Here is a 26905-nt window from a genome sequence, read left to right as displayed (position 1 = left end):
AAGCGAGCGAGGGCGAGCCAAACCCGCCCTCACTTACTGTTCTCTTTGAGCTGGCTGGCTGTAGTTCAGGAACACGCCTTCTGCCGAAGTGAACACAATAACAGGCGCCCTCGAGAGACTTGGGCCAGGCCAGCTCTGGTGGGAGCGAGCGAGAGAGAGGACGCCGCAGCTAGCAGAAGCAGAGGGGAGGGGCAGCAGCAGCGGCAGCAGCAGCAGCAGCGGCAGGAGCGGCAGCAGGAGCCAGGTAAGCGCCGCACCTTTCGCGCCTTTCCTCCTTTTCCATCAAGCTCTTTCCTGGCCAGCTGGAACTCCTTGGGAACGCAGGGTTGGGAACATCCCTCTGCCGCCGCTGCTGTAATGCAGCGTGACCCAGGAAAGTTCCTGTTTGGAGGGGCGCCATGACTTGTCCGTTTTCCATGGCTGGCCCTTGTTAAGTTTTAAAAGAATAATGCCTCTGAAGCAGTTAGTTCTGTGACACGAGTATACAGTTCCCGATGCAGGTATAATCTCTTGTAGCACGCTTGTTCCTCCAGAACACTCAGGCAAGCCTGATGCTGTGCCTGATCTAGTAGGTTTTTATCGAAAACTTGCTGGTTTAGCCATTGGGCAAACATCTCACAGCGCCGGTCGGTAACTTATGACTCTCCAAATGTTGTTGGACTCCAACTCCTATCAGACCCAACCAGCATGGGCAATGGTAAGGGGAACTGCAGTCCAACAGCCATCCAGAGATTCCGCACTCCTGTCTTAAAGTTTTTAGTGTCACTACTTTTTTGGAGTAAGGAGGCATAGGAGAAAGCTTTGCTTGGGCACCTCTAACTTTTCTTTTCCCTAAAGCTTTTAAAACTTGATGTTACTCGGACTTTAGACTGTTAGTTATACTGTTAGTTTTTCCCTACCCTGTGCCTGTTTGCCCTACCCAGTGCCTGTTTGCATTCTCTCCCCCTCCTTATTGCTTTACTATGACTTTATAAGAATGTAAGCCTATGCGGCAGGGTCTTGCTATTTACTGTTTTACCCTGTACAGCACCATGTACATTGATGGTGCTATATAAATAAATTAATAATAATAATAAGAAGTCTTCTTGATACTGCTGGATAATAATCCAACAATCTCAGTGGGAGTGGCTGTCCTAAAGACCTGTGGAGGTGTTTCTTTCTTGGCTGATAAACCTTTTGTGGCCCACTTTTTCCATGCTTAGAAAATTTAGTGCGTTCTGGGTGTGTGGGTGTGCTTCTAATCTGCTGTTTGATGTAGGAAATCCAGAGCTCCCCAGCTGATAGCTGTCTAGCCTCTGTTTGAGGAGCCTTCCCCCCACTCCATCCCACCCTGGGCGATTGGTTCCACTGTCAAATTGTTCTCACCTTTAAGACATTTCTCTTAACATTCAACCAAAATCTACCCTCCTGAAACTTAAACATATCTTAAAAGTACAGTGGCCAGAACAGGATACAGTATTCCATCAGAGTTCTACTAGTTGGTGTTATTCTAACAGAGTGGCAGGATGCAATATTTAGTGTGGAACACTAGCTGTGCTAATTTGCTATACATATAGAAACAGTCTGATGAAATCTTGTTGGCATGAAGTGTTCATCTCTAGAGTAGTATATTAATTAAGTGCCCGATTTGCATAACAGAATGAATGTTTGTGTTCTTTTATAAATGCCCTAAGGTTATTGCCTTTTCAGCTGTAATTATAAACTTTATTCAATTATAGTTGCCTCCTGAGTGACTAGAATTTTCAAACCTAGTTGAAGGTGGAGTGGAACATTTCTCATTGAAGTGCTTGGTAAAACCCCTTTACTTTAATGGAGTTAAATTATATATTTTATGTGGGAAAGGAGCATGGATTCGGGGGGGGGGGGGGAGGACACAAACATGTGGGGGTGTATTATTATTTTTTGCAATATACACTGTTTTGTTTTTATTTTAAATAAAAGGATCTATTTTAATAAGAACAACCCCCTAGCATAAATTGTATTTTGCACTTGATTGCAGCAAATATGCAGATCCTATTTCCAATATAACTTGAGTTTTATAGTTTATCCTAACCCTCAACTTCAGTTTTGGTGATATTTATATTTATTCATTTCATTACATATCTTAAGGCAAATGTTCCCATTTTAACAAGGAGCTGAGGCTAAGTGATAGTTGCCAATGATTGGAAGTTGGAACTAGCTCAGTACACCTAGAAGGGTGTTGATCCTTGCTATAATGGCAGTAAATGCATGGAATTCCAAAGCGGGTGTTGGAAATCCTCTTATCTGCCCCCACCAAGGAAAAGTCAACTAGCATTGAAGCCTGTTGTGGAAAGGGTTTAGACAAACCATAGAATGAGGTGTGCCACTGCTGAATGGAATTATCATCTTGCTTTATCTAGTTGCAATACCTCTTTACTTAAGAATTTGACTGCTGTTTAGTACTAAAGAATGTCCATTTATGGTAAAGTATGCTATTACTCAACAGCCCGATAATTACATCACTGTCTGTGTTCCTTCCCTAGTAGACCAAGCTTAGAACCTTTCTGGCCACAATTGACTATAATCACTAAGGTTGTCATAACAACCACAGAAAATCTTTTTGAGCTTGCTTTAAAGCTTTTTCTTTTTGTCCACTGAGTGATTTGGTTCTCAGTCCCTTTGTCTGGAACAGTTGGACAGTGTAGAGAGGCTGCTCCAAGCCACATTGAAAGACTATATAAACCCAGTTAAAATGCCTCTCTGGTCATTGGGTCACCCATTTGCTCTCTTTCAGCATCAGTTTCCCATCTGTAACCAGAAAAGGTGTTTACTTCTCTGGAGCTGCTAATTCTGGGTCCTCAAAAGGATACTTTGGGCCCACTTCCAACCTTTTTCTCCCTTTGTCATGAATGTGAATGAGCTTTGCAGTGTTGTCAGTTTTGTTGTAATTTACATACAAGGAGGTTTGAGCAATTTTCTTACAGAAGCCCACTGTGACACACTAGGAGGTTATTTCCCCTACATTGGCCTATATTATCTGGTCTTCGTTTTCCCAGTTCTAACTTAACTTTTGCATAAGCCACACTGAATCCCATTAATGCTAATGGGACTAAACTGGGGTAAATCCAATTACTTTAGCTTGGTTATGGATAGGGATGTTTAATCCCTTGTTTTATGTAGATGGTATTTACTGGGCCATCCTCTCCTTCTGTTAAGCTTAAATGTTTGTAATTTACTGCTTCATCAAGTATTTCCCTTCTATATTAATGCTGCTAGCTTAACATGGGGCTGTGCTGATTTCACCTGCAGCTGACCTGAGGATTTTGCTCTTTCAATATATAATGTCAGCCCCACATCTGACATTAAATTGTAGCTGTGGTTTGATGATGTTGCCTGAATGAAAATGAGCAAATTCACCTGCTTTACTTTCTAGAAAGGGAAACAAAGGAAGAAAGAATGTGTGTGTGTGTGAATGCAAAAGAAAGCAGGGCCTTTTTTGTGTCCTACTCAGATTCAATACTACTGATTTTCAGTGAATGAACTGAACAGGAAACTGACACACAATGGGCAGCTATGTAAATACTGTTCTGCATTATGATAACAAGTGGGCAAGCAGTTTCAGGGGAACGGGTGGAACTAAAATAGATGTCAATCCATGTATTCTGACTTAAGTGGGATTTGCAGATGAATAATCATCAAGCCTCCATCCTGATGTGCAAAATACAAGACAGCAATGCCTTCGAGTGGTTCTCCAGTAACTTAAGCAAGGACACAGGGTCCACCTTGTTAATATGTTACTGCAATTTGCCTTCACTCTTTTTCCTTCCATGCTTGCAGTAATATACTGTAGTAGCTGAAGTGCTCTGGGTATATGCTGTAGAGGCAAGGGTATTACTAAGTAGAGGACAGAGATCTGCTGGGAGACAACCTGTTGATCTGCAGAATACTTAAGGAATGGAGGGAGGATCTAACAACACTAGTAGTGTCTCATACATCTGATACACAAGGTCACATCCTTGTACTTCGGTTTAAATAATCCAGAACTTATACACATAGGAATATAGCCTTATACGGAGTCAGACTGTCAGTCCATCTAGCCCAGTATTGTCTAGGCAATGACTCTCCAAGGTTTCAAGGAGTTTATCCTCCCTTACAGGGAGATGCCAGGAATTGAACCTGGAGCCTTCTGAATGCAAAACGTGTATCTACCTCTGAGCTATGCTTCCTCCCATCTTCAGATTTGTACTGGTACTATTAAAGTCTTCATGTTGCCTATACAGCTACATTGAAGTAATAGATGAAAGGCTTGCTCTATTATCACCCTAGCATGTTAGGGAGCACCTGTAAACTCAGTATGAACAAATAAACATCTTTTTTTGCATACAGAAGGCCCCAGGTTCAAATCCTAGCACAACCAGGTAAAGCATCTCTGATAGCTGGACAAGAAAAGGAAAAGTGAGCTTTTATTTATTTTATAAATAAATAAAATAAATAATTGATGGGTAAACAAGTGAACCAATAGGCCCTCCATCATCCTGATTTGCAAAATACAAGACTGCAAGGTTTTTGGATGTTTCTCCAATACTCTTAGATCTTGGAAAGTCATGGTTAGTCAGAACTGACAATACTGAACCAGATGGATGGATCAGCTACTGATTACTTAAGGTGGCTTCATATGATCAACAGGATAATTGATTGCATTAACCCAGTGGTTCTCAACCTGGGGCACTCCAGATGTGTTGGACTGCATCTCCCAGAATGCCCCAGCCAGCAGAGCTGGCTGGGGCATTCTGGGAGTTGTAGTCCAACACATCTGGAGCGCCCCAGGTTGAGAAAGGCTGCATTAACCGATCTTGAACATGCTCCCTTAGTAGCACTGGTAAATTCCCAGTGGTCTCAGCCACTGAATGTTCTATCCTATCGTGCTTTCACAAGTCCTTTTTTCATAGATCAGAATGAATTGCTTCCAAATGGCAATAAAATATACAGAAAGCTGCTGCTGTCCACTTTTTAATTATGTGTTCTGGTTATTTTTGCATGCATTTAATATAGCTATGGGAAACAGAAACGCTGATATTGAAATAATAGTCATATAATATAATTAATTTTGTCACATGTAAAGACAGTCTAAGCCTATTCCTTATATAGTGTGGGAAAACAGAAGTATTCATAATCTTACATAGCGTGGACAGATCAAATTTCCGGTTTGTAGACAATATCGATTCAACAACTGTTCATTGTCTAACAATTTTATTTCCCTACCATTCTACCACTTTTGATGCCTTGAGCTTTACTCACAGATGGAATTTTAAAGGAAACAGTTTGACCATCAGATTAAACTCTAGAAAAATGAACCGAGTTGTTTGTTTGCTTAAGCTGATTCCTTTTCAGAGCAAAATATTTGATCTTCATGTTTGATTAATGAATGGAAAGTTCTTGCTGCTATTGTTTCCCTTGCGTGGTTATACTTTCTTATTGCACTGAGACATTGAAAATATCTTCAGGTGTTTTCCATTTGTCAGTTACTGGAAAATTGTAATTACATCCATAGACGGTATTCAATACTGCAGCTGCTCCCCTGATATTTTTGTTGCACCAGTGGGACCCACTGTTAGCGCTTCCTAAAGCAGCCCCAGAAATCAGTGGAAATACTTATTTCTGGAATGGGATAGGTGACTCACCCTTCTGCAAGCTCCGCTGATCTGCTCTGGGCCAGAAATAAGGGTTTCTGCTCATTTTCGTTTGCTTCAGGATCTACTAGCTTCCCATTGTATTAGCAGAGGCTCTGCTAGCATGTGGGGAGCATTGGATACTGCCCTAAATATTGAGTGTCTTGTAGACTTTCTCTCTTTATAAAGTGCTGAGAATTACATACAAGCCTCAGTACCACATGGAACTATGTCAATGAAAACATTTTGAAAAATACAATATGTACCTGCCTAAAGCTCTTTATGTAAATACTAGCAAATATTTTTCACCAAACAAATATTTGGTCCTTTCAAAGCCGAGAGTATCAATTATCTACTTAGAAGAGGGATAATCTATCCACCCCTTCCCCTTCAGGAAGCAGGGTTGTGTAGATTTAGCTCATACATCTCTCTTAATTAGGTGATTAGTGCTTTTAAGAAGAGGATAGCTATTGAACAGTGAAGTGTGTGCAGCTGCCCATACACTGATACAGACATATATATTTCGGGGTTATGGCTTAGGGCTTTAGGTCAAAAAATTTGATTGAATCCTCAGTGATTAAATGAGTTGGTCTAAGTGTCTCCGTTGTTTCATTTGAAGGTGTGCTTACACAAGAGTTGTTCTCCCCCACCCCTTACATCTTCCAGTCTTTCACTTGTTTGGAAGGGTTCAGTCAACAATTTCTGTTAAACGGAGAATTGCTGGAAGCCTGGAATTCTTGAACAATAATGTGCTTTGAGTATTTAATATCAATGCCTGCTGAAAATGTTTCACATACAGGGTCATCAAACTAATTTATCTCCCACTTCAACAGACAAGAGTTTCATTTATGTTCATATCCCTTTCTTGGGGAGCCTGAAGCAAATAAAGCCATAGCTTGATCACAGCTAAGTAAGCAGAACAAAATCACATGGCAGCTTCCTCCCCAGGCCCTCTCCCAGCAGCTGATGGTAGATGAACACTTTCCCCTGCTGCACCATGAGAAAGGGAGCCTTTGCCAGTAAACAGACAGAAGAAAGCTCTTCTCTCCAATCAGCTGCTGATCTGAAAGAAAAGCTTTTCCTTGCTGGGAAAACAGGTAGGGTCTTGGGAAGAAGCTGGTGGGTTGGATGAAGAAACCTCATGGGCCATATCCAGCCCACAACCTGGAGATTCTCCATCCCTGATTTAAAAGGTTTTGGTTAGCAGAACTGGGCTAGACTTCCGCTTGAAAGCCTGCAAAGCAGCTGCCAGCCAAAATAGGCAAAATGGACTAAATAGTCTAACTGTGTAATGTGGTCACATGAGTCATTCTAGTTAATAACTTGTTTAAGTATATACAACTTTTAAGAATAATTAGGCTCTGATCCCCAGATTGTGCTACTGGGTTAACTTGATTTCAGCATCTCTCTGGCAGAGTGTTTAGCAAATCAGACCATTTTTAAGACACTTCAATTATTAGCTTATTTCATCTCCGCTCCCCCTATGAAGATACTCTGATTCAGTAGTAATCAGAACCATAGTTGTTATCCAGTGATGAAGTACCTACAAATAAATTCAAAGCAACATGAAGATCAGGAAATGAGGTTGGACAGATCCAAATAAAGTTACATTATTAGACATCCTGTCTAGTTCAAGGTGATTCCAAAAGAGTCTTGTCACTAGGAATCCTTCAATTTACATGTCACAATTCCAACTCCACACATTCAATTTGTCTTCATATTCATTTATAACATTAGTCCACAGACTACTGGTATCTTTGTATATCAAGGTTTCTGTAGATAATCAAGCTAGATTTGGTATGTGCAGCTTCAACTTGGGATAATTAAGGCCTTTGAGCCTTGCATCAGCTTGGAGTATACTGTATTTTGTGCATGCAAATCACAGATTCATACATTCTCCTCTCCATAATTAGTGGTGGTGAGTAGGCGAAGCAAATGTTCTTGGATTCTACATCAGGAATTTCTGATACATAACAAGTATCTTACTTGGCTCATCATGGTCTGTCATAACCCAGGCATCTTGTCCAAGTGTAATCCTGCCAAAACAGGCTAACACAGGTCACAAATTACATAGTTCCAAGACTTTACCTTTTATTCTAGAACCATGAAGTTGCTTCTAAAAGTAAAAATAAAATAAAATCAGATGAAATACTCAATCAAATTGTGAAAGGAACTTGTAATATTTATCCAGCCAGCAGTAAATTTCCAATTTCTTGGGTACCCTTCCAAGAGGGCACACTTGTCCACTTGCAATACACACACACACACACACACACACACACACTCAAGAGGGTGCAGGGAAATACAAGAGAAACAAAACTGAACATGTTATTGAAATCCTCAGCCACGTATAGGTTCTCTTCTCCCTCTGGGATGCTGAAGAGAGCTCCTGTTGCTGCTAATGCCATCTTACTAATACCAGGCCTCAGGCTCTCCGCATGATGGCTGGGCTGACTTAGAAATTCTGCCCTTCCCCCACCACCACCACAACTGATGACATGAAAGCAGCTTCAGTAGGGTTCCACAAACATAATTTTTTAATAGACACCTTAAAGTTGCCAGGAAATGCTCCAGGTTTTTAATCAGCTGCAAGACCAGTCTTGAATCCAGCTTGTCAGGAGAGAAGATGCACATGCTGAAATTTCCTCTTCCATACTGCTGTTAAGGGCTATGCCCTTTCTTGTATATCTTATCTTCCTGAGTCTGGAACAAACAGAGATTATGTCCTGTCTGTGCTACCTGCAGCAGTTGGACTAATTTCACCTATGCTTTAGTTACCATTGTATATGTGAAATATAATCTTCTTTAGGCACACTCCCTTCTATTGAAAGCCAGAGTTGGCCTCCTTCCTGTTGGGCTCCTGCCCCAGCAGAAAGAAATGAGAGACTCCAATCCACATCTCCTTTTAAGGCAATCCAAGGTTCCCAGCTGGAATGACTTGGCTGAGAGGGAGGGGTGCAGAACACAGAAAGCTAGTACCCAACATACGTTGAACTGAGGCGGGAAGCCTGTGGTGAGATAGACAACTGAGGTAAATATTTAAACAGAGGTGGGGCCATTCTGACCACAAAACTGCTGCTTTTTCTAAGTTGTCACAAAATCTCCCATCCAGTCCATGCTGTTCATTTTAATGTGAAATTTTCTCACATGAATGAACTGCTCAAGCAAACCTGAAGTTTCCAACAGTAACAACAGCAGCATGTAGTTCAGCCGGTTTGCAGCTCTGTACTCAGTGGGCAGGCCTATGAGCCAGTACAGGCAATTCTGCTTGTCTGTGATCTGAAAATAACTTCAAAATTAGGCTGATAGAATGCCAAGGAGGATGGGGCTCCTATACTTTGAATCCTCCTTCTTGTGTAGGAATAGGGAACACTGCATGGAATCCCCTTGTTTACACAACTATTTGCACTACAGGAGCCCTGTCCTCTTGTGCACCTGGTCACTTACTCAAAATCTGCCTTGCTTGTACACAGTGCTGCCCATGATTATTTATTTATTTATTACATTTCTATACCGCCCAATAGCCGAAGCTCTCTGGGCGGTTCACAAAAATTAAAACCATAATAAAACAACCAACAGGTTAAAAACACAAATACAAAATACAGTAAAAAAAAGCACAACCAGGATAAAACAATGCAGCAAAATTGATATAAGATTAAAATACAGAGTTAGAACAGTAAAATTTAAATTTAAGTTAAAATTAAGTGTTAAAATACTGAGAGAATAAAAAGGTCTTCAGCTGGCGACGAAAGCAGTACAGTGTAGGCACCAGGCGGACCTCTCTGGGGAGCTCATTCCACAGCCAGGGTGCCACAGTGGAGAAAGCCCTCCTTCTAGTAGCCACCTGCCTCACTTCCTTCAGCAGGGGCTCACGGAGAAGGACCCATGTAGATGATCTTAAGGTCTGGGCAGGTACATATGGGAGGAGGCGTTCCTTCAAATAACCTGGCCCCAAACCGTTTAGGGCTTTGAATGTCAATACCCGCACTTTGAATCCCGCCCGGACCTGGACTGGCAGCAAATGAAGTTGTAAAAGGACTGGCGTAATGTGATCTTGCTGGCCAGTCCCTGTTAGTAGGCGGGCTGCCCTGTTTTGTACCAGCTGAAGTTTCTGGACCATTTTCAAAGGCAGCCCCACTCTTTTGTTTGTTTTGGAATAATGTCACCTTGAACAATTTCACAATATGTCCACCTTTTCCTAGTAGGGCAGAACAGTGAATTTTCTGTCTTATGCAGTTGCTAAGGGTCTATGGATTGATCACTTAGCATTCTTTTTTTTCCCCTTCACAATTTTATCTGCAACTCCCATGTGGACCCCAACCCTCCTACAAAGTCACTGTTTGACTGTGACATTTCATCTCCCTCTCTGCTTTGCCTGGCATCCTGTGACACAATTTATGCAAGGAAATTTGAAAGCAAGTTACATAGTCTGGAGCTTGATCAAATTGGAAAGGCATTTCATTTTTGTCAAGTCCAAAGTATTGTACCTGATAGGCAAATTGCTCAAGTTGATCTGTAACTTTTTTCTTGTGTTCTGATGTCCCTGCTGCAAATTTTAATTTCTGAAAAAGTCAAGCATTTTCTAAAACTATACAATAAATGGGCAGAAAGGGGAGGAATTGGGCCCAGTCATATTAACTAGACATGACATAAGAGCCCCATGCTCAGTGTCTTCCATATTTTTAGCCCAGGGTAGAATAGACTAACAGTCCAGGACTCAGAGCCCTCAGAGACTGATAGCATCATCAAACAAGCATTTTATCACATGCTCATTACTGCCCACTCACACAATTTTTCGCAGGTCCTTTTGACAACGCTGTCCACCTCCCATGTGTCTCCCATTCCTTCTGGCCTTCTTTCCATCACAAAATAGACCCCAGTAAATCTGAGTGGGAAGGGGGGAGAAATGGGCCACTATTTCTTGTGCAGGAAAAGTGGCACAATAAAAACGTTCACTGAATGGGCCACATGGTCATTGTTTACTTCCTCTTTCTTCCCCTGTGTAAAGAAAGAGGAAGTATTGTGGGACAGAAGTGGGGGTGAGGAAGGAAGCAATGGTAAGGAAACATGATTCCCCCCATCTGATGATGCTCTGAGACTTCCAGTGGCAGCAGCTCTGAGGAATCAGAACCACTTCCTGACCCTTGCAAGTGGGGCCCTCTACTGCAAATCAGTCACGCTACCCACTTGATACCCTGGAGGTGGTGCTGCCCTCTTACTTCAAGGAGGGAACCTCAGATAAATCCTCACTCCACAAACCCTCACCACCCAAAGAAACTAGTAATCATACAGAAGGGAACCAGCTCTTAATCAAACACACAGAGAGAGAGAGAGAGAGAGAGAGAGATGCAACACTTCAAAGAGGTGGAGATACCAGAAGATCTTACCTGGGCTGGCTATAAAACCCTGACAGTTGTTCTAAGTCAGTGCTGGGGAAAATGTCTTTACCTTTGCTGCAGGGTTCTCTGTACGAGGCTGAGCCCACAGTCACTGAGTGTCAAAACAGACATTACTTTAAATCCATATCTAGCAGCTATGTTCCCCCCTCCATTTGTATTCTAGAGTAGATGTAGGTGGCCTGATCCGAATCTTAAAGACCCCCCTTCCTTCCATGTTAGAGTCCCAATCTGTATTGGGAAATAGTGCAGTGGTGGAGACAGCTTTGTTTGAATTTTCTGTCTTATGCAGCTGTTAAGTGTCCAAGAGCTCTGCCAGGAAAAACACAATGCTGCTTGACACATCTAACTCTAAATATTGTGATTCAGATTAAGCTACTTCATTTTCCCAATAGGTAGAAAGAAAGAAAGAAATGATTACTTATGATTTTCCAAACAAAACACAACATACTAAAGCTATGGTAAAATAAGCTCTCTCAAAATGTGTGAGCTGGAGGTTAAGTTTATGAGATCTCCTGCACTCTCTCTAGAGGAATGAATCATACCAATTGGGCCTCTGGCTGGAACTTGCTCTCGTTTACCTTGCTTGTTTAGGTATATGTCAAGAGTGGGTTGCACACTGTTCCACCAAGTGTAGAGGATCATTGGCGTGACATGAGTCAGAGCTGCAGTTCTGAATTTTCGATGTCCAGTTAGAGAGGCTGAGGAAATATTATGCATCTGATGAGTATGTCAACTTCACTTTTAGCCTGTTCAAGAGAAAAGGCCTGTGCTCTCAAACTATGCATGGCCTTGCTATATTCCTTGTTTGTTCCCCCACCCTCCCCTTTGGCTCCATGTATTCTAGCACACCCTTCTGTTTCATTACTTCTGCCCCTTTTATGAATTGGTAGATTATGTGTATGTTGAATACCGATGTATTCATTTCAGCAGTATTGGATTCTTGAATTTGTGGCCCAGGGATCTCCAAAATAATGCCCATGAACCCCTCTCTTGGTGCCTGCCAAACTCCCTGCCCCTCCTGATTTATCTTTTTTTTTGGGGGGGGGGATAATTGATAGACTGGCATGCTGCAAAGCAAAGGGCTGCCCACCAATGCCATCTTTATTTGGGCTCAAAACAATGGTTTTGAATTTTGCAGCTCAGTTTCCACGTCTGTCTTGTACTTCAGTCCTTGGGCAAATTACTTTTCTTCTTGTGTCACCAGTTTGCCATCTGAAAAATCAGTATTTTATGACTGACCATGGCAGCCATTTTATGAATGGGCAAGCCATCCCCATGGCAGCCATTTTTTAAGAGTACCAATGATACTCTTCTGAAAATTCCAAACATGCTCACCCGACTCGGGGACATACTAAAAGGAACACTGCATAGATTCATTACTCGTGTTGCGAACGTGTTGAATTCAATCTAGCCTCATAAATTTCGGGGCACTTGGCTTTGATGAAGATGATCCTTGCGACATCCAAAGCTAAGAAAGAAGCCAGTTTATTCTGCAGAAAGCTTATTCACATGAAATGCTTTACCTTAGACACCTACTGCATAACATGAACCCCAGGTAATTGTTATATGCCCACGGAGCATCTGTATTGGGCAGTAAATAATTAAATAAATTTCTGATATGCCACATGAATATGGTTGCCAGGTTGCAACTCTGAGTTTTGCATTTTAAATCCCTGATGACGCAGCAAGAGGCAACTGCAGCTTCTCTCACCCTGTCCCTGACCCTGTTCCATTTGTTTGCCCTCCTTTACTTGTTGTGCAGTACCTGGAGTCCTGCTTGGAAGGACTGGATGCCTTGCATGTGGCATTTCTTATATCTAACCATTCATTTCCTCTCTCCTCCATATCTTGGAATAGAAATGGATGAAGTGTGATGCTAATGTGACCCCAAATCGCCTCAATGCATACCTGCAGCCTACTAAAGTCAACAGTTCTATAATACACATATCTCTCCCTATCATAGATAAGGGATATTGATATGTTGCCAGCTCAAAGAAGGGCCACCCAAATGAAACGTGTGTTGCAAGCTAATATTTGATCTTCTTACTCCTGTGCTTATCTTTGCAAATGGGTACTGCTAATGTGCACAGATCAGTGCAGGAACAAAGATGGACATGCAGTGCAGGAACAAAGATGGACATCGAGCAAACCAAAGCAGAAGAAAATGTGAGCCAGTGGGTGCAAACAGCATGAGCTGTTGTTGGTCTCCAGACACCTGGCCTACACTTAAGGATACAAGCAGGGATTTGAGCCTTGTTTTGTTTTGTTTTTCAAACTAGATTGTATCTAGATAATAAAACGTACACACTATTATCTTTTCCCAGATTCTTGTAGGATGATTTATATGCTTGCCAATTGGTGCTAAAGTTCAATGTACGTCCTCTGCCCTCTCCACACTTCTTAAAATCTGTCTTCAGGCAGTTACATTGTTTCTTTATCTCCCCTTTTACAGGATGCCAAACTGGGGTGGAGGAAAAAAGTGTGGCGTATGCCAGAAAACGGTGTACTTTGCAGAGGAAGTGCAGTGTGAAGGCAACAGTTTCCACAAATCCTGCTTCTTGTGCAGTGAGTATAGCAGCCCAAGCAAGGGTGCCCCAGCTTTCCTGTTCACAGGGATCTGCCCCAGCTTACTTACTCTTGTCACTATGGTAAATAAACTCTGATATTCCATCTGCTGCTTGTGGAGAACAAATTGAAATTTGGCTTTCCTGCCGCAGAACTAACGAGCAACCTAGCTCTTGCTTCTCTCTCCTTCCAGTAAGAGAGAAGAGAGGAAGTAAAACAGGTGAAAGCTTTGCAGAGGTTTTTGTTGAGCACACTCTCCTAAAGATTTTGGGAAATGTTTGCAGTTTTACATTTCTTCTTGGGAGAAAGACACCCCAACACAAAGTCCAAAGCACCTTACAAATCCTTAAAATATCTAACTTCTGAATTCCAGGATTCATCATTTCTTAAGACATCTGGGCTATAGCAGAAGGAATAGGATTATCCACACTGATAAATATAATTTGAATCTTCTGTAGGCAACAACTCATGTTCATAGTCTTTCACCATGCAGTGAGTTGAAAAATATTTGCACCAGTTTCCAGAGGGGTAGCCATGTTAGCCTGTTGCAGCAACAACAATACTGTCTTATGTCACCTTAAAATTAAGGCATAGGCTTTCGTGGACTACTGACCACTTTATCAGATGCATGAAATATTTCCTAAGTTAACAGATACGTACACATAAACGGATACCATAATAAGTGTATTAGCGTTTAAGATGCTAAAAGACCCTTAGATACATTTGTACCTAATTAAGTTAACACTTGTCATTAAGACCTATCTGTTGACTGTGTGTTTGTATAATATGCCTAACTAAAAGGCACACTTGTAAACAGCATTAGTTTATGCCCATGTTCACTTGAGTTATAAAGTATTTATTTATTTATTTATTTATTTCATTTCTATACCTCCCAATAGCCAAACTTCTCTGGGTGGTTTAGAAAATTAAGACAATTCAAAGTATAAAACAACAGTATAAAACCATAATATAAAAATAATATAATATACTTCACTTGTTAAAGTGGTCATGTAAAGAACATGCAAGGATTAACTACTGATGTTTCTTGTTTACTTTCTACCCATGCTGAGAAGAACAATATTGCCTATCTCATATTCCCTTGCATTGAGTGAGAGAGTACGGAGGCTGTACCATATTGAAAGGGTTTTCCACTCAAGCATTTCTCCCCAGCAGTATAATAGAGAGCTAGTGTGGTGTAGTGGCAAAAGCTACAATCATAAACACCCTTAGTAGGGAGTAACTCCCACTGAACTCAGCGGCCCTAATTTCTGAGTAAATATGCTTAGGATTAGGCTGTTAAGTGACTGAGCTATAAATCAGGATGTCCCTGGTTTAAATCTTGCCTCTGCCATGAACTCACTGACCTGGTTCAGATGTAACGAGAAGCCACTGTGGATGAATTTCCCCATGGGGCTTTTCATTGCAGTGGCTGCCACCGTTTTGAAGATTTGGGGCGCAGTGGGAGCGAACCACACCTTCAAGTTACGTGTGAACCCAGCAAGAGTGGGTTGTTGGGATGGTTGACAAGCCACTGCAAACTCAGCCCATGTTTTAGTGTTGCTACCGGGCCACTTGGGCAAACCATTCTCTCTGAGCTTCAATCCCTGCATCTGTAGTACAGGGGATAATAATAGTTACCACAAAGGGCTGTTGTAAGGATTACAACTAGGTAATGCATGTGAAGCACTTTGAACACTTGAAAACACTTTACAAATGTTAGTTGTATTGTTTGTGCTGTATTGCTTGTGCTGTTTTTTAAACATCACAGGAGGAACAGCAGTGTAGCATAAATGCATCCCAAGCTAAGTAGATAAGCATATGAAATCTGTGTAGATCTGATTCTGTAAACCACCCAGAGAGCCCTGGCTATGGGAGCCGTATATAAGTGTAATAAATAAATAAATATAAATTTGTGTCCTCTATCTAGTGTACCTTACTTGTTTTAAATACATGTTTTGCATTGCCTATGTGATAAGAGAATCACTGAGTAAAATAGCTGAAAACCCTGAGTCACAAATTAGACAGTTGCACTTTACAAATTTCACATCCAAAGTATGCAAATAGCAAATTCATTTCAATCCTGATCATAGCTAAATCCAGATTCCCACTAATTATCCTGCAGTCAGACTCATAAAAAGAACAATAATGGCAAGACATATCAATAAATATTTTCTATTCCATCACATCATATAAGAAGGATCAAATGCTTAGGACTGCAACCCTACTGTAAGTATTTTTACTCAGATGTATGTCTGAGTTCAATGGGATTTACTCCCCTGCGTGGTTAGGATTGCTCCCTAAATAATTTTAGAACCTATGTATTGATCTTTGAAAACAAATACATTTGTAGTTCTAAATATTTTCCCCATATATATGTGCATATGTCATGTGCTTTAGAAGATTCTTATGATAGCTTCATATTGGCTTGTTCTCTTTAGATATTATTGTGACTCCACTCCAGTCTAATTAACAGTGAATCCATAGCCAGACTTTTAAATTTGATATGTTCAGAGGCCCTGACTGTTGAAGCTGAGAATCAAGCATACAGTCTTTTTAGCCAACTGGTATTTAGTTTAGTGTTTTGTTTTAAAATGAAAAGCTTTTTGTTCTTGTGCCATTTCATACTTCACCCAGCATTTGTTTATATTCATACTAATGCTGATTTTGTCTTTGTTTATACAGTAGGGGTCTGCTGACCTCTTGTCTCTGTGTTCTGCCTCTGAGAATCACATATATACTAAGGCTTGCTTTGGTTTTGAATAAGCTAAACAATAGCTAGTGAGAGGAAATACATCTAATGGTTTATGTTGACCTGCTAATCTCTCAAAGCATTGAAGGAACTGCCCTCCTTATTGGGGGAACTATGCTAGAGTAACAGCTGTTCTGTACCTTCACAGCTGGAAGCCCTGTTTTTTTACTGCAGACATGGACATCTGAAACAAAATTGCATTGCTGTCTTAATGCATTTGAAGTGTTTAATCTGTACCAGCTTCTGGTACCTGGGTCTACATTAACCCATTTAGATATTCACTAAGGAACAAAGTAGACATGCCCAGGGCAACATCATCTATTGTTCATCTGCCTGGTCTAATTTTTACAACAAAATGGACCAGGCTGGAGGGAAAAGTGCCTGAGCAGCAAAGCATGGTGCAGTAACTGGAGCATGGTGCAAGCACTGATGTGCATGCTTTTAAAGTCATTTATACTACAGAGGTACATATTGCTCCTAAGAGTAATTTCATTTCATTTACTTCATTTCTAAAACACCCCAAGCCAAAGCTCTTTGGATGTTTCACAAAAATTAAAAACCATTAAAATACATCATACAAATTACAAAACCATTTATATAAATGCATATAAACAGACAGCACACACCTGTTTCCAGGCTGAATGGGTCTGTGAGTGCATAATAATTTGATTGTTCCTAGGCTCAGGTAACCACAAGGCCCAAGATCACACCATATACATCAGCGAGCCAAGGACTGTATTGAAGGGCTGCTAACCCACAAAGAATGAGCAGTATTATTAACCATGCTACAAGTGTGAAGCAAGATGGGATGGAATACATTTCTTGTGTCATTTATTTATGGAACCTTTACACCACTTTTCTATTAAAAATATACAAAGTGATGTGAAGTAATCCTAATTAAACAAACAATAAAGAATATCAAAATGCAGCAGATCAACATTTTTTTAAAAAAAAATCCACCCCGTTCATCAAGAGAACTTGGCAAAACAAGAAGGTCTTAACTAAACCCCTAAACAGAAAGGGATATAGCTCCTTGCTCCCAATTAACCTTGAACTGCTCAGAATGAGATTCAGGCTCTGACCTCTGTGTGGACAGATAAATTTCCTAAACGTATCAACTTCCCTGGGCAGTTATGGGAACACACCAGTAATGAATTGGTTCATGTTTCACTGATTACAACAGAGAGCAACATAGTTAATCAGTGACTCAACTGTAGGAAATAGAAGTGTAAATAAGTGGTGGGTTTGGAGTATGTCAAAACAAACATCAAATTAATCTTGAAATATGTGGATACGCTAAACAGCTGTCCTTGCCAAACAAAACAAAAATCTAGACCTTTAAAGATTTCCTCAGCTCGTAGATATGGATTCTTTGCTTTATAAAATTAAGGCTGAAGACCTGGTTTCATAGTAATAGATTAGCATTTTAGCAAAGAATGTGGCAATGGCCTCTGAAAGATGAGGGCAATACTGGAATGAAAGGAAGACACATTAGCAGGAAGATATCCAGAAATATCAAACAAAATATTTTTGATAAACGAGCCTCCTTGCGATGGCTATGAAGGCCTAGCTCTTTGAAATGGCACTGCTGAAATGGTAGTGCTTTACAGAACATCTGTGCCATGCAAGCAGAAAACTCCATTCCATCCCAGGCTACAGTTACAGGAGGCGTCAGCTATTTCTGCTGGAAGTGTTTTCTAGCAATCCTCCTTTCATGGCTGCACATCTAGTTGCTCCACCTTCTGTTAATTCTCTGGATAGAGGGCTAAGCCTGACAGGGAAGAAAAGCACCATATTTGGTAATGAGGTTGGGAAATTCAGTCTGGGAGTCCCATATTTAGTTGCAAGGTATATAGAGGCTGCTGCTACTGTTGCTACTGTGGCATTCCTAGGGGAGTACTTGGTTTTGTTTTTGCATTCTTTAAGAGTAAGATAACTTACTTTGGGCAAAGAGACAAGCTCTTGCCTCCTGAGGCTGTATTACTTGACTACTGTTGGCAGTCACAGCAGTGTCTATCTTTTAAAGACACTACGGGACTCAAGGTTCTAATTTCTTCGTGGCTAGAAGGCACTTAAGATTAGACCACTCCTCTTGGCTCCTTAAATAATTGACCTCAACTCTGACCTCACTCCATCCTTGCCACCATCTGTCTTTCTCCCTTCCTCGTGCTTTGCAGTTCTGACTCTAGAATCCAAAGCAAGGGTTAAGAGAAGACACTAGGATGAATAAAGTTTGATTAGAATCGTATTTACAAAACAAATGTGCTTGTGTATAACAGTGATGCTTCCAGTTATGGATAACCCAGGCTCTTGTCTGGCAGAAACATCCTTTTTAGTCATGAGGTTAATAAGGTAGCATTCCTTCTTCTTCGTGGTCTCTGTGCATCACACAAGTATGGGCTCTGCGCCTATACTTGTGTGAATGCACAGATGACCACTCGAAGAACTACGGTTACAGGTAAGCAACCTGCATTTCTTCTTCGTGGTCTCTGTGCATCACACAAGTATAGGCGCAGAGCCCATACTTGTGTGAATGCACAGATGACCACTCGAAGAACTACGGTTACAGGTAAGCAACCTGCATTTTTTCTGTCACAACTCTATCTACAATTTCCATGTGGACCCTAACCTCCTACAAAGTCCATGTTTGACTGTGATCACTATCCTTTATCCCAGTTATTGTGACATTTCACCACCTTCCCTGCTTTACCTAGCATCCTGTGACACAGATTTATTTATGCATGGAAGTTTGTAAGCAAGATGCCTAGTCTGCAGCTTAATCAAATTGGAAAGACATTCCATTTTTATCGAGTCCAAAGTCTTTCACCTTGCTGGGCATTTGCTCAAGATGATCGGTAACATGTTTCTTTTTGTGTTCTGATTTCTGAAAAAAGTCAGTCATTGTCTAAAACTATACCATATATAGGAGGAACTTGGCCCAGTCATAATAAACTAGACATGACAAAGGAGATAGTTGTTCATTATTTTCTTTCACTAATTATTATGATGTTGTAATGTTGTATAATGTTTTAAAGTCGTAGTTTGTAAAAAAAGTTTCTGTGTTGAATTGTTGTGAACTGCCCAGAGAGCTTCGGCTATTGGGCAATATAGAAGTAAATAATAATAACAATAATAACAATTAATAGTAACAACAACAATAAATAAATAAGCCTCATATAGCTCCTTTTGAAGATTGGGTTTTGGTGACCTTAGCTTCCTTTACCATTTTCCCAGTCAAATTCCTCCCCACTCAAAAAACCTGCTATTAGTCCTAAGGGGGATGTCATGGCCCAAGACCAAGAGCCTCGGCAACTACTTCAAGGAGTCAGAAATAGATCCTGGATCCTCACAGATGGGGCCCTCCACGTATGATCACAACCCTGTCCAATCAATCTCTAGGAGGTGCTACTGCCTTTTGACTCTGCGAAGTAGACCCTGGACTCTTACATTGAGCAGGGAGGTCTGGGGGAGCATTCCCTAACCAGCTTCTCATTCCTCAGGACCTCACTACTCAGAAGAAGTCAACAACGATGGGAAAGGACACTGTCCCTTAAAAATAAATAAATCAGATGCAGAACTTGTGGAGGTGGAGCTCCCAGAAGGACGCTCCTTTGCTGGCTATAAGACCCTGTTAGTTGCTTTAGGCCAGCAGTGGGGTAACCTATCTTTACCTTAGCTGCAGGAGTGGTCCTGAACTCGCAGTCCCTGAAGGCTAAAACAGACATTAATTTAAAAATATACCTAGTAGCTATGTCTCCCCCCAATTTACTCAAGAGTAGGTGCAGTGAGACCAATCTGGATCACAAAGGCCTCTCTACCCCATTCACATTATACTCCCAATCTGGATCAGGTGCCCCACACCGACTTTAGAGGGAAAATGAAAAAAAGAAGAAAAAGTCAGAACGGCTAGATATGGATTTAAAGTAATGGCTGCTTTGGCCCTTAGTCAGCACCTGCAGTTCTGTCCAAGGTATTGAGCCTGCTCTATTCCCGTCCCAGTTCAGCTGCCATCACCTAATCCTGTGCCCCCTCAATTGAGCTCTTGCCTAGTAGCGATGACAGAATCTGCAGTGTAACAGAACAGAAACATTAGAGAAACGTAAGACCTGTAGCTCCAAAGCAGCTATGTGGAGCTGCTGGAAGAACATAAAGAACATGAGATCTCCCATGTCCTATCCAATCTGACCCTAATCTCTCTAGCTGGGTAGGCTACTTCCCTTGGGTTGAGGGCTGCGTTATGACTGTGGCTCGAACACTTGTACATACAGCCCATGCACTCACACACACAGTTGCACCCCTACACACAACCCACATGCACTTATACATGCTCTGCATAATCCTACTGCAAATCACTGTGGGCATTACTGCACTTTCAGTGGCAGTGGCGGGGTGACGGTGGTGGAGGGAACGCATGGGGACCACAGAAATAGCCCTGGAGGGTCACATCTGGCCTATGGCCCATGTGTTGCCCAGGCTTGCTCTAGTATTTAATGGTTACCCAGAAATCTTCTCCAGGTTGCCTGTTTTAAAAATAATTTCAAATGCTCTAAATCAAAAACAACAGTAAAGTCATCAAGCAAAAAAAAGATGTGTTATCTAGAGGACATCCAATTTTAAAGAAAGCAGATTGCAAATCCCTGCTTGTATCCATATTAATCCTAGATATTTACACTTGCAAATGACTTCTGATTTGTGTCTCTTCCCTCTCCCATTCTTGCAGTGGTTTGTAAAAAGAACTTGGACAGCACTACAGTAGCCGTGCATGGAGAAGAGATCTATTGCAAGTCATGCTATGGGAAGAAATATGGACCAAAAGGCTATGGATTTGGACAGGGAGCCGGGACCTTGAGCATGGACAAAGGGGAAGGACTGGGGATCAAACATGAAGAGTGAGTTGTAATTCTTTTTGCATGTTTGTAGCCAATGGGACCGTTTTCCTTGAAACAAATAGACAAGGATTTTATTTCCCACTTGCCCACAAAAGGGAACTGTCATTGGTGAAGTCTCTTGATAGAGAACAATAACAACAACAACAACGGCATGTATAGATAAAATCAAATTCAAACCAGAACAGGCTTCAAATCTCCCCTAGATTCCAAATGCAAGTTTGAGTAAAGCCCTAACTAGATATAGCTTTAGCAAATCTGTAAATATTAGAATGCAGGTCTTCAACACCACTGTGGAGTGGGGTTAATTTTTTTACACAGTTGAGTGATTGGTGGAAGATGGGTGCTGAATTCACATCCCTGGATGCTTTTGAACCTAATAACCCATTCCTTACAGTTGCATATTTTCCACTAGACGAGATCAGAGATGGGAAGTAAGTCTGGCTAGAAGACATGTGGCTGGGCGGAAGCATTTGGGGAGGCAAAAGTGTCAGGAGTTGGGCTACCATTCCATCTACTTAAGATCTTCTGTAATGCTGACAGAAGTTTAAGCTTAGATCTCTGCATAGTGTTCAACAGACCAACATAATCTCCAACCTATCCTGGGCCTCTAACACAAACAACAACTACTGAATAGCATGTGAATTTGGTGCAGGGCACCTTCTAAGGGCCAAGTTATCTTAACATAAAATGGCCAGTCATATCTTCCTCCAAAGTTCTAATCCTTGGCTGTTGTTGCGTTGAGTGTATGGCTGACATTTCATGGTGATATTTCATGCCTCAGCCAGCCAGGTTTCTATGATGCAAACAAGTTTAATGGTCTTGTACCATAATGCTCAGAATTGCTACTTCCAAATCACTGAGCTTGCATTCAACAGCCAAAACTGAAAGATCAGGAGCTTTCCTAGCCTATAACTTACCTGTCTCCCATGCCTTCCATAGTCACAACCTGAACTGGCTGTCCCAAATATTTTCCTCCTTTGCAGAGACTCTGTACATACACACATGTAGACATAGAATGACTTTTTTTCCCTGTATGGACTCCACAGAGCCCAGCCCCATCAGCCTACCAACAACCCCAATCCATCCAGGATGGCACAGAAGGTGGGCGGTGCTGATGGCTGTCCCCGCTGTGGACAGGCTGTGTATGCTGCTGAAAAGGTGGTTGGAGCTGGGAAGGTAAGAACCTGCTGTCGATGGATAGCAAGAGCTGAATGATGACACGCCAGCTTAGTTTCAGTCACACATTAATTTGGAAGCCAACTAAAAACTAGAATGTGATGGGAACCCACAGCTAATTGAGGCTTCCTGTTTTTGAATAAAACATTCACTTGACATGCATTATAATGTCCAAAGTGTGACAAATGCTTAAGCCCCAATCCTATGCATGTTTGGACTGAAAATAGTCCAACGCCTCCTAGCAATCCCCAGCCAGCCAATTGTAGGACTTTTTCTGTCTAAAAATGTGTAGGCTTGTACCCTTAGAGTAAATTTGCTACATTGATACTATAACCATGTAAGAAATCCATTGGATGTAAGGCGGCTCTGCTGGCTGTTCTACAATTGGTGTTTTAAAACAGCTTTCACTACTTAGCCTCTGTCAGATTAGAATAATATTAACACTAACTGATTGCAGCAAGAAGAGTGGCACAATTTTTCATATGCAAGAACCTAAATCATCAGATATATGTATTGAGAAGGTACTGTTTATGTGTGTGCCTGCACCCGCTCCCCAATGAACATTAAAATGTCAGAATCTCATGTGACTGGTGTATATTTACTGCAGATGTTCTCTGCACAGAATAAATTCTGCCAATTCAGTAAATCCATTCATGCTCACTTTTCTTTTATTCTGTTGTTAGAGTAGAATAATGCTATTTTGTTTTTCAAAGCATTTGGAATATTTCAGACCAAGCCAGTATTAGAAATGCTAATCTGAATGAATGGCCTACTGGTATTGCCATTGAGGACTGCCGCCCTTGACAATACGTAATGTAGGCTCAGTTCAGACAACATGTTAGTCAGCGCAGTGTGAAAACTTCACTCAATGGTTGAGTTTTTAGGAGGTACTCCCCACACAACATGTTCTAACTCCACCGTTGTGTGACTGTGGGATACTGTGGAGTTGTTTGAGTGACAGCTCCTCCACCCTCTCACCTTCCCCAGTCCTCCCGATGGTATCCCATCAGCCATTGCTGCAAAAAATAAATAAATCCTGGCAGCTTCCCTAGAGCGCAATGGAAAACTTCACGGAGCCTACCACACAACATGCAACATAGTGGTTTGCAGGAGCTCTCCTCTGCACAGCATGGATATTCTGCGTGGAGTGTTTTCCAAAAAATGCCACCGTTGTGTGGAGTTTTCCTGCTAGACAAGACATTTCTAAATGGTGGTATAAAAAACTCCACTGTGGAGTTCTAAAACCACCATTAAGACACATGTTGTCTGAACTGAGCCAAAGTGTTGCTGTGAATCCTCTTATATGCACTTCAATAACTTCCCTTTTGTGTTGTCCTCAGTCATGGCACAAAGCCTGTTTTCGATGTGCAAAATGTGGCAAAAGCTTAGAGTCCACTACTTTGGCTGATAAGGATGGTGAAATCTACTGCAAAGGTAAGAATTGCTATTTCAGGATTTCTTACTTCTGTTGGGTAACCAGTGACCTGGATTAGTTGCTCGTCAGTTGTTAGATGGATGCTAAGGCCTCTGCAAACACTATTGTCCTTCTTGGAGGGCTAAGATGCAAAATTGTTGCAAAAGGTGTAAGATGTTATTTATGTAATGGACAGTCACATAGGCATTCAGTAGAATATCAAGTAGGGAGCCTAGATCCCTCTTCTATTTTTGTAAATGTCTCTTGATTTGTAATGTGACTGTGGACTCAATTTGCCTACCTGTAGATAATTTCTAACAATAATTCTGCGTTTGGCACATCAAGGGTCAAGTTACATATGAAGCTGTCTCAGGTAGCATTTCCCTGCTGTTGCTGCTGCTGTTGTTTTTTACAAAATGCAGCCATGGAAAATGGGTACTGGTAGAGATGGGAAGAGCCTTTAGCCCTCTTGCTTCCAGTGGATTTTCTACTAAAATTATTTCTGTCACATTGCTGCAGATTGAAGGCTCTGCTACTGAATGTTGTAAAAAGAAAATGGTGGTGGGGCAGGGCAGGTTGGGTTGGGTTAGTACAATTACACACGATTGAGTATGTAGCCCTGTAGCAGGAAGTCTGACTTGGGTATAACTTTACTACTTTCTTAGCCTGTATAATTTGCTCAGTAAAGCCCTTAACTGACAGACTTATCTGTTTTAATTGCTGATTCTTTCTCCCTACCTCTCTTCTCTTGCAGGCTGCTATGCCAAGAATTTTGGACCCAAAGGCTTTGGCTTTGGGCAAGGAGCTGGAGCACTTGTCCATTCCCAGTGAAGAGCTAAACTGCTAGTGCTTTAAAGTCTCCTTTCCAGCACTAAATGCTTTGCCAATGCTGAGCTCATCCAAGCCAACTCTCACAAAGAACAATGCCATTTCACCAATTCTTGCAAATGTGTTAATCATACAGTAACAGAATCTGCTGCTTTCCAGTGTATCACTGGTTCACCTGCTAACTGGGCAGCCAACCATGGTCCTTTTCCATAGGTCCTTGAAATCCTTTGGAAACCCACTGTGGCTCACATTAGCAAAATGACCTCCTTTAATAAACATTAGTGCTTTCAGCTATAGTTAAAACTGTAGACAGCAGAGAGCATAGGTATCTCTGAATATAAAACAGTGTAATAATTTCCTCTAACACCTCTCTCCCGACAGGGTTAGAATAGAGATTTTTGAGGGAACAGGTCACATATTTTGTAAGATATCAAGTCTTAACAATTCATGTGCAAAATATCAAGGCTGATTGCAAAAGGCAAGGATGAAGAGTTAAAAACTAGGAAACAACTCAGATGCACAAATGGTATAGCAAAAGAAAGGGAAAGAGTGTGTAAACATGTATAATGTGTAAATAAACACATTCCTCGAGTTTTTAAGAGTAAATATGGACAGAAGTCTTAACACTAATAATTTCAAGCAGTTGTTACAATGTCAGTAGATTTATTACTAGTCAATATATTCAGCAGTGACCACTAGGGATGAGCAAATCTGCCAACTTTGGTTTCATTCTCTTTCTCATTTTCCCAACCTTGAGTTCATTTCAGCCCACAGTTACATTTTCTAATTTGATCACAAAATAGCCCATTATCATGTGCACTTCTAATACACACATTTTCTTCAGACTTTTCCTAATATGCACAATTTTTGCAGTTGATAGTTTCCTAATATTCATTATTGTGCATATTTGGCATAATATACACATTTTTGTTCCTTCTTGCTAGTTGTATCACAAGTGCAGATTTCAGCATACAACTGTATTCTGTTTTGCTTATAGGCTCAAGAGGTGAAAATCGGGCAAGCTCATATAAAAAATTTGGACTGAACAAATTTTCCTCCCATCCCTAGTGACCACTGATTTTTCATATATTTGGGGAAATTTGGTTCATATAAAAGAAATCATTCAGAGGTGATAATCATTCCAGGTGATATTGCTCAGCATTTCTGTCATTCCTAAAAGGTAAATGAATTTGAGACAACCAGAATATATAGCTTTCCTTGATTCTATCTTTCATTAGTTCTGTTACTTGCAGCAACTGGGAATATTGTAAACAGAGGGTCTAAAAATCCAATTTGCTGTTGCTTTATGTTGTCATCATTCCACTGTGTTGCTTGCCCCTTAAAGAAAGGAATTGCTTAATGAGATTGGTTTCAGTTCACTTTCTCTCTCTAGTGGCCCCGGTCATACCACAGAGAAATGTACAGGGGGAATTCCAACCACCAACGACATCAAAGAAGTGGTAGTTTTTATAAAATCCAGATATGGGACCCAAGGTTGACAGTCTCACTTCTTTCTTTTATGAAGCTCAGGAGAAGAATCTTGGTCCAAAATCTCAGCAGGCTTAGAACTTTTTAATAGAGAATCTAGTCTATATGTTTCCCAATTTAATATGGACCCGTCTTAAGCTAAATAGCCGTAGTGTGAGCTCAGTGCCCACATCCCTTCCTTTAGGATGCAACCTGAGTAATGTTTTTTCCTCTTTAGGTGATTAGCATGGAATTAGATTAAAATTCTGTGGTTCTTTACACATCTGTTGCAAGTATGCCTGAGAAACTAGAGCAGCACACATCTGTTATGAGAATGCCTCAAAACTAGAGCAGTAATGTTTTTACAATGTTTGTTACAAACAAGAGCTGTATTCAAAGAAGCTTGTGTATTCAATAAAGCGGTAAAAAAGAATCAGTGTCTTGTGACCAGCCATGAATCTGTTGACGTGGGAAAGACTATGCATCTGTACTATCTAGAGCAGGGGTGGAGAACCTTTTTCCTGTTAAGACCCACCTTCTCTAGGGGGTGATCTGACAGGGCCTGCATGCTGGTGGTAGGTGGGGCTGAAGATATTGGTGGGAAGGACAAGAGCAAAGAGTGGCTGGGCCCATGGCTGGGCTTGTTTGCTTGCTTTCTCCTTCCCTCTTCCTTCCCACCCAGCAGGCTGCTAGGAGAGGAACTGATAGCTCTTGCCAGTGAACTGAAGTGATTGCTTGCAGAGGGTTTTTGACAGTAGGCTGAGGGCTGCACCTCTGCTACAGGGAAC

At 41.2% G+C, this 26905-nt stretch overlaps 2 protein-coding genes across 2 annotated transcripts in view; both read left to right on the top strand.

Annotated features, from left to right (window-relative positions):
• The window catches only part of TNNT2 (troponin T2, cardiac type), a 311842-nt gene that overhangs the window by 107847 nt on the left and 177090 nt on the right, over positions 1 to 26905 (top strand). The window lies entirely within an intron of this gene.
• On the top strand, positions 23 to 26550 carry CSRP1 (cysteine and glycine rich protein 1). Its single transcript, XM_063144090.1, has 6 exons — positions 23 to 244; positions 13482 to 13594; positions 21064 to 21232; positions 22279 to 22408; positions 23749 to 23842; positions 24577 to 26550. The coding sequence occupies exons 2-6, from the start codon at positions 13483 to 13485 to the stop codon at positions 24651 to 24653; spliced, it is 582 nt and encodes a 193-aa protein (XP_063000160.1). The 5' UTR covers positions 23 to 244; position 13482; the 3' UTR covers positions 24654 to 26550.

This window comes from Elgaria multicarinata, chromosome 1 (assembly GCF_023053635.1).
Source record: "Elgaria multicarinata webbii isolate HBS135686 ecotype San Diego chromosome 1, rElgMul1.1.pri, whole genome shotgun sequence".
NCBI classification, from domain to species: domain Eukaryota; kingdom Metazoa; phylum Chordata; class Lepidosauria; order Squamata; family Anguidae; genus Elgaria; species Elgaria multicarinata.
This window is presented reverse-complemented; position numbering and strand designations above follow the sequence as displayed.

What these genes read in the sequence shown, in the direction of transcription:
- CSRP1 (XM_063144090.1), top strand. Translation starts at nt 13,483, where the DNA reads ATGCCAAACTGGGGTGGAGGAAAAAAGTGTGGCGTATGCCAGAAAACG. An exon ending in CAAATCCTGCTTCTTGTGCA is followed by an intron (nt 13,595 to 21,063) that starts GTGAGTATAGCA and finishes CCATTCTTGCAG; the next exon opens with TGGTTTGTAAAAAGAACTTG. An exon ending in CTGGGGATCAAACATGAAGA is followed by an intron (nt 21,233 to 22,278) that starts GTGAGTTGTAAT and finishes TGGACTCCACAG; the next exon opens with AGCCCAGCCCCATCAGCCTA.